This window comes from Schistocerca cancellata, chromosome 4 (genome assembly GCF_023864275.1).
Source record: "Schistocerca cancellata isolate TAMUIC-IGC-003103 chromosome 4, iqSchCanc2.1, whole genome shotgun sequence".
In the NCBI taxonomy this organism is placed as follows: Eukaryota; Metazoa; Arthropoda; class Insecta; order Orthoptera; family Acrididae; genus Schistocerca; species Schistocerca cancellata.
In genome coordinates, this window is record NC_064629.1 from 865,781,152 (window position 1) to 865,793,374 (window position 12,223).

The 12,223-nt window shown below is 41.1% G+C and overlaps 1 protein-coding gene across 3 annotated transcripts in view; it reads left to right on the top strand.

The window, feature by feature from the left end:
* The window catches only part of LOC126185000 (carnitine O-palmitoyltransferase 2, mitochondrial), a 122,789-nt gene that overhangs the window by 42,808 nt on the left and 67,758 nt on the right, over positions 1-12,223 (top strand). For all 3 annotated transcript variants that reach the window (XM_049927718.1, XM_049927717.1, XM_049927719.1), the window contains exons 5-6: positions 10,312-10,453; positions 10,540-10,696. In XM_049927718.1, the coding sequence (XP_049783675.1) occupies positions 10,312-10,453; positions 10,540-10,696 (299 nt within the window). The remainder of the gene's footprint in view (positions 1-10,311; positions 10,454-10,539; positions 10,697-12,223) is intronic.

Below are 12,223 nucleotides of genomic sequence, written 5' to 3' on the forward strand. Positions count from 1 at the left end.
AGGGGGGGGGGGGGGGGGGGGAATGGTAAATTGTAACTACAATTAGATGTAGATCTGTAAGCTTTATGGCTACACATTCAAATATCTTGTCTGTTTCGTATTTCTTTTAGGGTAGGAAGTGTTGTTTTATGAAGATGGCAACCCAACCATGTCCATCATTTGATCTGGAGTAGTGTTCACACAATTTGAAATTTGGAAGTGAGATTAACGTAACATCAGTGCAGAGCCAGTGCTCTGCTAGGCATACTATCTAGATATCACAGAGTTCACTGGTCAGCAAAATGCTTAAGTCATTTATTTTATTTTATTTATTTATTTAGCCATCCTTGGACATTTTAAAATGTATGGATGTTGTCAGTTGGGCACATTAATATATTTATACAGTTTTTTGTTACATGTAGTTAAACATTGTGACATATAAGTTATTTACAACCATTTTTGCTCCTTCCCAAAATATTGTGAAACAAAAGCTATTTACAATCATTTTGTACTAAGGAATTCACTTATAGTGTAAAAGCAGTGTTCCTGCAAAAACAATTTAAGATTTTTCCTAAAGCGGTACATGTTATCTGTTTCTTTTATTTTCTGTGGCAGTTTGTTATACAGTTTTACACCTTCATACAAGAAGCTATTTTGAGTCTTATGTTTATTCTTCCTGTCTAGGTGAAGACAGTGACTTGTTCTTGTACTATAGCTATGAAAACTGCTATTTGTGCTATAATTTTTTATATTTTTCTTGATGTACACTGTGGTTTGGAATATAAATTCACAAGGAAAAGTTAGAATTTCTAACATTTTGAAAAGTTCTCTGCAGTGGGGCCCGCTTTCTGGTTTTTGTTATAATTCTTACTGATCTCTTTTGCATTTTAAATACTGTTTTTAAATTCTGAGCACTGTTTCCCCAGAAAATAATACCATAACTGATTACTGAATGAACATAACTAAAGTATACAGTTCTAAGACATTCACTACTGCATGCGGATAGAAGGACTCTTAAGTGCATAACATGTTGTGGATATCTTTTTTGAGAGTTTCATAGCATGTTCATTCCACTCCATTTGGCTGTCAATGTGCAACCCTAAGAATTTTGTTGTGGGTACATCATCTATGGAGATGTTATCTAGTTTTAAATTTAAGGGACTCTGTTTTCTGTTCATTCTAAAGCATATTGTATTTGTTTTCTTTACATTGAGAGTTACTTTGTTTTCCTGAGACCATTTGTGAACATCCCTCAGCACTTCAGTAGAGTTTTCCAACATTTGTGATGGTGTCTTACTGGTGATTACTATGTTGCTGTCATCCGCAAACAATATCTTCTCTCCATGGCTGATACGTTGCGGGAAATCATTTATATACACCAGAAATAATACAGGGCGTAGTACACTTCCTTGAGGGACCCCAATATTGATTATATTATGGATCAGATATATGTTTCTCAATGTACTTTGATCCACTGGAGACATGTGTGATCTCTACTGACTACTCTGTTTTCTAGATATGAACGAAACCATTTCAGAACCACTCCCCTTACTCCTAGTGCCTCTAATTTATGCGACAGCTTCTGGTGGTCAAATGTATCAAATGCCTTAGACAGGTCTAGGAGAAGGCCAGTTTCATAGCTGTTCTCATCTAGTGCTTCTAAAACCGTTTTTGTAAATTGTGCTATTGCAGATTCTGTACCTCTACCAGGCCTGAAACCGTGCTGGTCATTGCAGAGGAGGTTGAATTTACTTAGCTCAAAAGCCAGTTTTTCATTATTGTTTCTATCACTTTGGAAAAGCATGACAATAGGGCTATTGGTCTGTAGTTCTCAACGTTTTCTACGTCACCTTTGTTGTGAACTGGTAACGTTTTGACATGCTTCAGATAGTCAGGGAAGCAACCAGTTTTGTTGCTTAAGGATTGGACATTGTTATAATAGATTTTCAGGTCTGAGTGGGGTTTACTCGGGGGCTCGAGGTCATATTTACTGTGTCACTGACCTTTAATTTAAATTGTGCTGTATGCCAGATATGCTGACTTCCGAGCAGTTTCGCTGGTTCTGTTGGTTGTTCTCGGCAGCCGACTCATCTTCCAGGTAGTCCTGAAAACTATCCACATGCACATCACACTGCTGAGGTGTCACATTGTCATTTTGGAGGGCTGTCTCGATAACGTTCACCATCACATTATTGATCCTTTCAGGTTCCTGACCTTTTTGAGGGGTCAGGGGATATGTGTTTCATCTGTGACTTCGTGACACATTTGTCTAGTGTAGTTTGCACTGTATGGCCACTATTACTCTTTTTATTTCCCATCTTGTTGGTCTTGATCCAATTGCTTATAAGCATCTGTTTATGGTTTCTGACTTTTGGTTTCTTATTGTCTCCCATAGTTGTCAGGAAGGCTAGTCTATTGCAGATAATCTCCTTGCCACATTTGTTTAGGTGGAAACCATGTGTTGTGAAGTGGTTTCCGACTAGTCTCTGGTATCTCAAAGTTCACAGCAATTCTTTTTCTGTATGCATGTTTTGCTAAACTCAGTGCTTGTATCAGGTGGAGGTTTGCAGTATTAATTTTACTATTTAAATTATGAACGTCATATCTCCTGGATATAGGATGGATAATGACATTCATTTTGGGACTTAGAGCAAGTATTGGTTCCAATTGTTCTACCACATGTTTCATCATTAGATCAAGAAGTTTGTCTGTGTCATTAGGACCGCACCCCCCATTACAGTGGAGCGCTAGGTTTTACTATGCTTTTTACCTGGTATGATGGCCCTATTTTGTCTTGCAGTCTTTGAGCACTCTCTCTTCCATGACTGTCACTTCATATTAGTACTTTCATTTTTTCGGAGATTTTCTTGCTATGTAATGATCTGGAATTTCTTTCGATTTTGTCCTGCACATATATTGGTGCTTGAGCAGTTACGTTCACTGACAGATTACTCATACACTGTGTGGCGGATTGTTCACTTGGAGTTAATTTTTGCGTAACATCTTGTGCAACATTAGACTGTAAATTGACCTTGCTAGCAACTTGCACTAGGTTGTTATAAGAAGTTACAATTCTATAATCACTTTCTGGATCCATTTCACATAGGCCTACCATCATATTAGCTTTGTTTTCCGTGGCAGTTGGTTTACATGCAGATTTTACAGGACTACAATCACATGTGGTGCTACACAACACACGATTTCTGTTAGGGTTCAGCACTGCATTCTGAGCATGATTTACAGCTTGACTATTTCTCGTAGTACGCTGTCCTGTCAAACGCCAGTTTTTGTTACCATTATTTATGTTCAGGGTGCGGATAACGAGTTTATTGTTGGTGGATTTATTGGTTACTGACAGTTCAGGTTCATTAAACTTCACTAATAGTTTATGATACTTCACCAGTAGGCTTTCGTGCTTGAGGCTGAGCACCATTATTTCTTGTTTCAATGACACAATTATGTGATCCTGCGTTTTTAGAGTATTGCTTACTTTGGATTCTGTAGCTAGTATGATGCATTGGCAGCATGTTCACTGATCTTCACTGTTAAAGTATTTCAGGTTAACTTTGACAAGTTTTTCGTGGTACCAGTAATTACAGTTAATACACAGAATACCTCGTATAACTCTTTTTGAACATATTTTGCACTTATAATGGTCGAAATTTGTTGGAACTGCAGGATCGGCAATTTGTACACTTTTACCCGGCGCCATCTTGTTAAGCCCCCTCAATGAAAAACATGACCACACCATAACACCACCACCTCCGAATTTTACTGTTGGCATTACAAACGCTGGCAGATGACGTTCACTGGCCATTTGCCATACCTACAGCATGCCATCGGATCGCCACATTGTTGTTACTGCTGCTTGCGCCAGTTGCAATACCACAGTTTTTGTGCTAATATAAAATCTGTCTGTTCAGTGAAGTCATACATAACAAGATGCAAGCTTTCAGAAGTTCCTCAAGAGTGGGAACCGAGAGGACAGATGGTCACTCATCCATGCAGGATCATACAGCCACATTACATATCTAAAATGAGAAATTAGGATTGTTTGCAGCAAGAAGAGTATCCACACGGACAGTGCGACAATATCTGGATCATATGTAAAGCGGTAATTAAAAAAAAAAAACCTTTACATATTTGACAGTCGCGGTTGAAAAATAGCCAAAATGGCTTGAAATATCTGGATCACCTCAGACTGCCAACATGGAGACTATTGTAGTGGCTTCCTTTGACACAGCAGCAGAGAAAAGTGCACCAACAGTTGTGTGCCCTATGGTAACATTGGCCACAGGAGTGGCCCCACATTGTTTGTTGCTGCATACAGCAACATGCTGGATGTATCCACCTACAGATCCTGTGAAGGGAATGAATGTTGCCAGATTGTATTTATCGTCGTCATACGAACCCAGCACGTAGTGTAATTCTATGGGTTGCCATCGGGTACACAATACGGTGACTGCTAGTTTGCATAGCCAGTAACGGACAGAAGGTGTTACATTCCTGATGTGTTAAGGTCAAGGGTTGTGTGTTATTTTGAGGTCCTCATGGCGATGTCTTTCGGCCTAACGCTGTTCCCCTTACTTTCCTGACCTATCTCAATACAGAGGATGTAATTGTAACACTCTAAAATGAATTTCCCCCCCAGGGGGCTCACCACTCTTTCGTGGGTTTATGCTTGGTACCATGAGGCCCCAGCCTTTACAGCATCTTTTTCCCTTAAATGCTGCCTGTCTGTCTGCCTGGTATTCTTTTTCCCTCCCTTGGGAAACATGTCTGGGGTATTTTTGGAAATTTATTCTGAATTTTCAGTAGCCAGACATCAGAACTGTTCCTCCACTGTTTTTTCTTTCTTTCTTTCTTTCTTTCTTTGTTGTCCATCTCCTGCCTTTCCTCCGCTTCAGTGTTTTAGGTTCCTCTTTGTCTATTCTTCCTCTCTGTGCATTCCTGAAGGCTGGCCCATGTGTCTGATGCCTAACAGGTGACTGAGTAACATGTAATTCCCAGCCCCAGGTCAACAGGTAGGGTTCACATGTACCCCCAGGCGCAGGCCAGGCTCAGGGACGGGTTATTGCCTGAACTGTTACCTTACCAAATTGCCAATTGGTCCGTCTCTCAGGAGTTTTGGACGTGTGAACAAACACGTAAGGCGGGTGTTCCCCACTCTGTAGGGGTGGGACAGTTGGCAGGAGCTCAGTATCGGAGACACTGGCAGTCATGTGGGATTTTCTTGTGATGAGCCAATCACCATGTCAGTCTATATCTGCTAAATGTAAAAAGAATGAGAATAATGATTCCAAGACTCAACCAGCTGCACCTGGGTTCCTCGTGGTATTACATTCTGAAGGTGGTCAGTTCTTTGCTACAATTAATCTGTTTATAATTCAGAAAGGTGTTGGCTTCAATTGCTGGCCCTGTGAAATCCTGCTGCCATTTACACAATGACACTTCGCTTTAGGAGACAACTTGTGATTCTCAAGCCCAGCTACTGCGTGCAGCTTCGCTCCTCCATGGCTATCGTGTACGTGTTGAGGCCCATAGAGTGCTGAATTCTTCACGTGGTGTTATTTACAGTAGGCTACTCGATGGTCTGACTGAGGGAGAAATTCAAACTTACTTCTCTGATCAGGGCGTCAGTGCAGTCCATTGGGTCTTGAAAAAGGTCGATTGAACCTTAGTGCCTCCACACACTCTTTTTCTCATATTAGATAGAGTTGTGCTTCCATCCAAGATCAAAGCAGTCTGTGAAGTTATCACACTCCGATCGTACATTCCAAACCCGATGCCAGTGTAAACATTATAACCACACTTAAATGTCTTTTCAAGACACGGCCAAATGTGTTGCTTGTGGTAGGGATGCTCATGAGAGCAATTGCCTGCTTCCTCCTCCCCACTGTTTCGGTTGCAGTGGTGACTATGCAGACTCATCCCAAGAATTTCCCATGTATCTCAATGAGCGGCCCATCCAGAAGATCTGGGTGAAGGAAAAAGTGCCTTACCCAGTCACTCGCAAGTTGTTGGCTACTTGAAAGCCCTGTATTTTACTGTCTGGCACTTATAGTACTGTTCTTGCTACACCTCACAACAAGCCACCACATCTTCACCTCCGTTGGTGAAATCACCTGCTACAGAACTGGTAGGTCAGAAAGGACAGAAGGAATACTCCCATGAAGACTTTTTACGTTCCTCCAACCAACAAACATCAGGGTCTTCATCTGCCAACCACAAAGGCTCCAAGAAATTGAACAAAGGCAAACAGTCTTCTTCTTTGCCAACTTGAAGGTCCTCTTCAATGTTGCGCTGTGTGTTACCCTCACTCGTTTGACCTTTGTTTCGCTGGTGCGCACCACGAACAGTTTTTCTGCCCTAGAATCCAAGGGCCAACCCAGTGAGAGTGCTGATGCCTCCGCAGATCTCATGGAACAGGATCCTCCAGATTCTGCATCCTTTAGCAGTGAGTCTTCAAAGGCTGGTACTCGGGAGCTGCCAAGGTCACAACCCTTTATTTTTTCCCCTCCTCCCTTTTCCCTGTCACAACTGTCCTCCAGTGGAATGCTTGTGGCATTAGATTCAACAAGGAGGAATTACGGCTGCTCTTGGAACTGCAGCGTCCACTTGTTTTCTGCCTCCCAAAATTGTGTCCTCATGATCGCTTTGACCTCTCGCATTTCCTTCTGGTCTACTTGGTCCTTTCTCCCAAGGACAGCATTCTATCACATGGGGGGTAATTGTGCTCATTTGGGCTAATGTTCAAGATCAAACCATCTCACTGAACACCCAGCTGCAAGCTGTTACAATCCGCATTTTCCTTCCTCACTTCATCTTTTGTTTTTGTAATGTCTGCATCCTGCAGTCATTGGTCTCACAAGGAAAGACTTCCTCCACCTTGTTAGTCAACTCCCTCCTCCATTTTTGCTACTCGGTGGCTTTAATTCGCACCATTCCTTCTGGGGCTCTTCCAGAACCTGTCGGAGAGATCTCTCTTGACTGACTTTCTCAGTCAATTCAACCTCATCTGCCCCAGCACTGGAGCATCCACATTCTGTTCAGACTCCACGCACGCCTGTTCCCATTTGTACCTTTCATTTGGCACTGCCCAGCTTGCCTGTCGCCTCGAGTGGTCCGTTCTCTGACACATACTCGTGTGACCATTTCCCATGTTCTATCAGTTTTCTGACTCCTATCCCACCTATATTAAACCCAAATGGCAGCTTTTCAAGACTGGTTGTTGGCTTAACTCCTCCCTGGTGACATTCGCCGAACAACATTTCCCCAGTTGTGATGACCAGGTAGAATACCTTGAAAAGCAATATACTTACCGCCGCAGAACATTCCATTTCTCGCACTTCATCTTTACCATACCGTGTCTCTGTCCCTTGGTGGACTGAGGCATACCACGATGCAATTCGCACGCAGAGACGTTCTCTCTGTGTTTTAACTGTCATCCTATCATAGCAAACTGCATTCATTCGTATTCTTCGGGACAGCAAAAAAGCTAGCTGGATGTCATTTACTAGTTCTTTTTAACAGTCCCACTCCCTGTTCCGTCGTGTGGGCCAACCTCTTGTGGCTCTCTGGGACAAAGGTCCATTCCCCAGTTCTCGGCCTGACTGTAGCAGACGATGTCATTGTGGACCACATTGCTATCTTCAGCACCTTAGGACACTATTTTGCGGAGATTTTGAGCTCTATCCACTATCACCCTGCCATCCTCCATCGGAAACGAGTGAAGGAGTCTCTGCTGATAGCCTTCTCCTTTCAGAATCATGAATTCTACAATTCCGCCTTTACTATGCAGGAACTAGATCGTGGTCCCACTTCATCCCGATCTTCTGCCCCAGGGCCGGACGATGTTCACATTCAGATGTTACAGCACCTTTCTCTTGCGGGCAAGCACCTTCTCCTTCATATGTATAATGGCATCTGGGCACATGGCACGTTTCCCAGATGCTGGCGTGAAGCGACTGTCATACCCATACCTAAGCCCGGTAGGGACAAACATCTTCCTTCTAGGTACCACCCCATTTTTCTCACCAACTGTGTCTGCAAGGAGATGTAATGTATGATTCACGCCTGGCTGGTATGATGGCTTAAGTCTTGCAATTTACTAATCACTGCACAATATGGATTTCAGGCGCACTATTCTGCAGTTGACCATCTCGTCACTTTGGCAACCCATGTCACGAACAGTTGTCTGCCTAAATACCAGACTGTGGCTGTGTTTCTTGATTTGGAGAAAGCTTATGACACCTGCTGGAGGACTGGTATCCTACGTACTCTATACACGTAGGTCTTCTGAGACCACCTGCCCTGTTTCCTTCATGATTTTTTGAAAGACAGTTTTCAACGTCCTTGTGAGTTCTGCATTGTCGGACACCTTTAACCCGGAAAACGGGGTGCCTTCTCTGTCCTGAGTGGCGTCCTCTTTGCTATAGCCATTAACCCTGTTATGGCCTGTCTCCTGCTGGGCATTTCTGGCTCCCTTTTTGCAGATGATTTCACGATCTTTTGCAGTTCTCCATGGACTTGTCTCTTTGAGCGGGGTCTTCAGTGATGTCTTGATCGTCTTTACTCGTGGAGCATCGACAGTGTCTTTTGCTGTTCCACTGACGAAACAGTTTGTATGAAATGTTGGCAGTGCAATGGGTTTCTTCCACTGGCTTTAGGTCGTTGGCCTGTTACTCTTCTGTTTGCTGAAACTACAAAATTCCTGGAGGCTCATGCTTGATAAGAAACTTTTTAACCTTCCCACGTGTCTTACATGGCCACCTGTTGTACGCAGTCCCTCAGTGTCCTATGTGTCATAAGCAGTACTTCATGTGGAGCAGTTTGAACCACCCTCCTCCGTTTGTACTGACTCTTTGTCCATTTGAAACTAGACAATGGGTGTATCGTTTATGGATCTTCATGTCCATCCATTTTATGCTGGTTATGTACAATCCACTATCATGGAATCCGTTAGGCCACTGGCTCCTATTACACTAGCCCAGTTGAGAGTCTCTATGCAGAAGCTGTCGAACTACCGCTGTCATACTTGTGGGAGCCACTGTGATGTTTATCTGGGTTCCTGGACACATCGGTCAGACAGGAAACGAGGCTGCTGATGCTGTTGCCAGGCTGCAGTCTTCCTGCCTTGTCTCACTAGTTCTTAACACTCCTTCCAATGATCTCCATATTGCCGTCTGTCAGCTTTTGCATCACCCCTGGTCTTCCCTTTAAGGGAACAAGCTGTGGCGAATTAAAACTCTCTCAACTGCTTGGCTGATTTCCTCTTAACCCTCTTGCCACAAGATCATTTTAGCCAGGTTATGTATTGGGTACTGTCAATTTAGCCATCGCCACTTGTGAAGTGGTGATCTCACACTACTTTGTGCTCATTGTCGTCAACCTCTGACACCAAGTGAGGTGGCACAGTGTTTCACACACTGGATTGCATTCGGGAGGATGACGGTTCAAACTGGTAGCTGGCCATCCTGATTTGTATTTTCCATGATTTCCCTAAATCACTTCAGGCAAATGCCAGGATGGTTCCTTTCAAAGGGCATGGCTGACTTCCTTCACTAATCTGATGGGACCGATGACCTCGCTGTTTGGTCCCTCCCCCACATCAACCAACCAACCTACCTTTGATGGTTCACCATTTCCTGACTGTATGCCCTTTTTTTAACGACTTACTTTCTAATGTATGTTTGCCGTCTTGAGTTAGCAGCTGTCTTAGAAAATGGTGTGTTCGCCCACGTTTTACTTTTTATCTGTCATAGCAAAGTGTCGAAGGACATTTAATCTTTAGTTTGGAACCTGTGTTGCCTCTGTGGCATATTTTGTGAACCTTTCTCCAAGAGGAAGTCCTTGTTCTTAGATCTCTTTACTCTCATTGATTGTGATGAACGTGTAGTTGCTTTTAACTCCTTTTTCATATTAGTGTTATAAGGTTCTGACACAGGTGCTTATGACCTTAGTTATTTTTGCACCCTAAAACAAAACAAAACAGACATAAAATGAATTTCAAAATATGAGGTTCTGCTCATATTGAGTGTGTTCTGGCTTTCTTACCTGATTCAGCCATACTAAAGTTGTGGTGGTGGTGGTGGTGGTGGTGGTGGTGGTGGTGGTGGTGGTGCCTTGTTATACTGAATTTCATAGTTCAGTAATTTACTATTTTTCTTGTGAAATATTCTGGGCATCTTATGACTAGAATAAAATTTATATAAAATGAAGTAAATAAAAAAAAATTGAAATTGAATTTGTGTACAGATATTAGACATTTGAAAGCTTATTAATTCTTATTTTTACAACAAATGTGAATGAGTTTTTGCATTATAATTGTAGGTTTATGAGGTCTTTAAAAACAGAAACTCTTGACCCAGAAGTATTTCACCTAAATCCAAAGAAGAGTGATACAGATCTCTTCCGAAGAGTGTGTCGTCTTCTTCCATCATCAGTGTCTTGGTATGGGGCCTACATGTTTAAGGCAAGTGCATTTGAGTTACATTTGTCTTTATGGCAGAGGATTTCTACCTTTATTAATGTGTTTTGTTTTTTATTTCTTTATTGTAGGCCTACCCATTAGACATGGTTCAGTACAGTAGTTTATTCAATTCCACCCGGATACCTGGTACTGGAAAGGACAGCCTCTTCAAAAATGAGGCTGCAAAACACATCTTGGTTATGAAGGGTGGAAATTTTTATACTTTTGACGTACTGGATAGAGATGGTAAGATGATTTTCCTAGGAGTAAACTGCTGAAATTCGTTGTGTTAAAAAGAAGTAACATTTAATGGCGAATGAGAATTTTATTTATTCAGATGAACAGAAATGAATATATTCCACCCTGCTAAGACATTTCTACTAATAAATAATCAAAGCAGACAAAACTTCATGGTCAAAATGTTGGTTTCCTGTACAGGTGATGCCCGTATCATTGTGGATTTCTTTGGAGGATAGTGTAGTAGCCAGAGAATGAAATGTCTTTAGACTGTTTTATTATGTTCATGTACTCTGTTTCCATATATAAACTGAAGTGTATTGTGTTGTTTATACTGTTTATCACATGAATGAGTGATGGCATTGTATTAGAGGAAGCTGCACTTCACAAGATGTAGTAACTCAAAAGCAGTAGAGAAGTAAAATGTTTAACATCTTGTGAATGGACAGATGACCAAAAATTGAATGTTCCTATTTTGTAGTAGTTTGTTTCCGTGTTCCAGTTGTTTGATATAGTGTTTATAACAGAGCAAGGCATACTGTTTTGTGTTTTGTGTTTCATGTTACAATGGACTGGAGTGGCGGTCTAAAACTTTTCTCTCACCTTGAATTTTGAGTCTCAAATTTCAGGAGCGGCTTAGATTCGGGAATTTTTTTTTTCCCTTGATTTTGAGTTTCATTTTTCAGGTGCGGCTTTGATTCAAGTGAGGCTTAGATTCGAGTAAATACGGTATAATAGTAACACCAAAGTGTAAAAAAATCAAAGTTGTAATATACTCTCAGCTAAAAAATAATGTTGTACAGAAACTGCTACAAACTATAATACTGGTGACTTCTTTACTATCCTGTTCTTAAATAACCAGTTGTCCATCATGTAGAATTTGACTCCTGGTTTGCTTGTGGCAATTTTACCCAGCATCATTGTGGTAACCATATAACTAGAATTTTGCATGCATTTCTTTGTTTTTTACTCAATTCTTGATGTATGTGTAATTTTTTTACTTGTGGACACCTGTAAATATTCTCCAGGAATATTTATTTGAAAATGTGTGTTATTTGGTGGCTGTTGCTTTTAATTGTAGGTACTGCAGAATATTCATCACAGAAATGGAATGAAGAAGAGTGGTTATTTTAACTAGAGAAAAGCTGCAAGTAATTGACAAATTTTCTGAAGATGTTTTTGCACATTGGTTTTTATTTATAAGGGATGGAAGAGTTTTGAGTGAAATCAAGATAATGATATTTTCGTAGTGCCTGAATTCTTCTAATTTAATCAAAATTAAGAGCTTGTTTGTTAATAAAACAACTGTGAAACTTAAGTCCAGATGATCAATGATCTAAGTCAGATATGATTCCTCAGTAAGAAAATATAGGCAGTTTGTCAAAAAAGAAGCAAATCAAATGTAGATAAATGACAGAGGTGATCACATAACTTATTATTCTTTTCATGAACAGTTTATACTAATTGACAGTTGAAATAACATATTTTATATGTTACAGTAGTCAGCTGTAATAAAATATTTGTTCTAAATTGTTT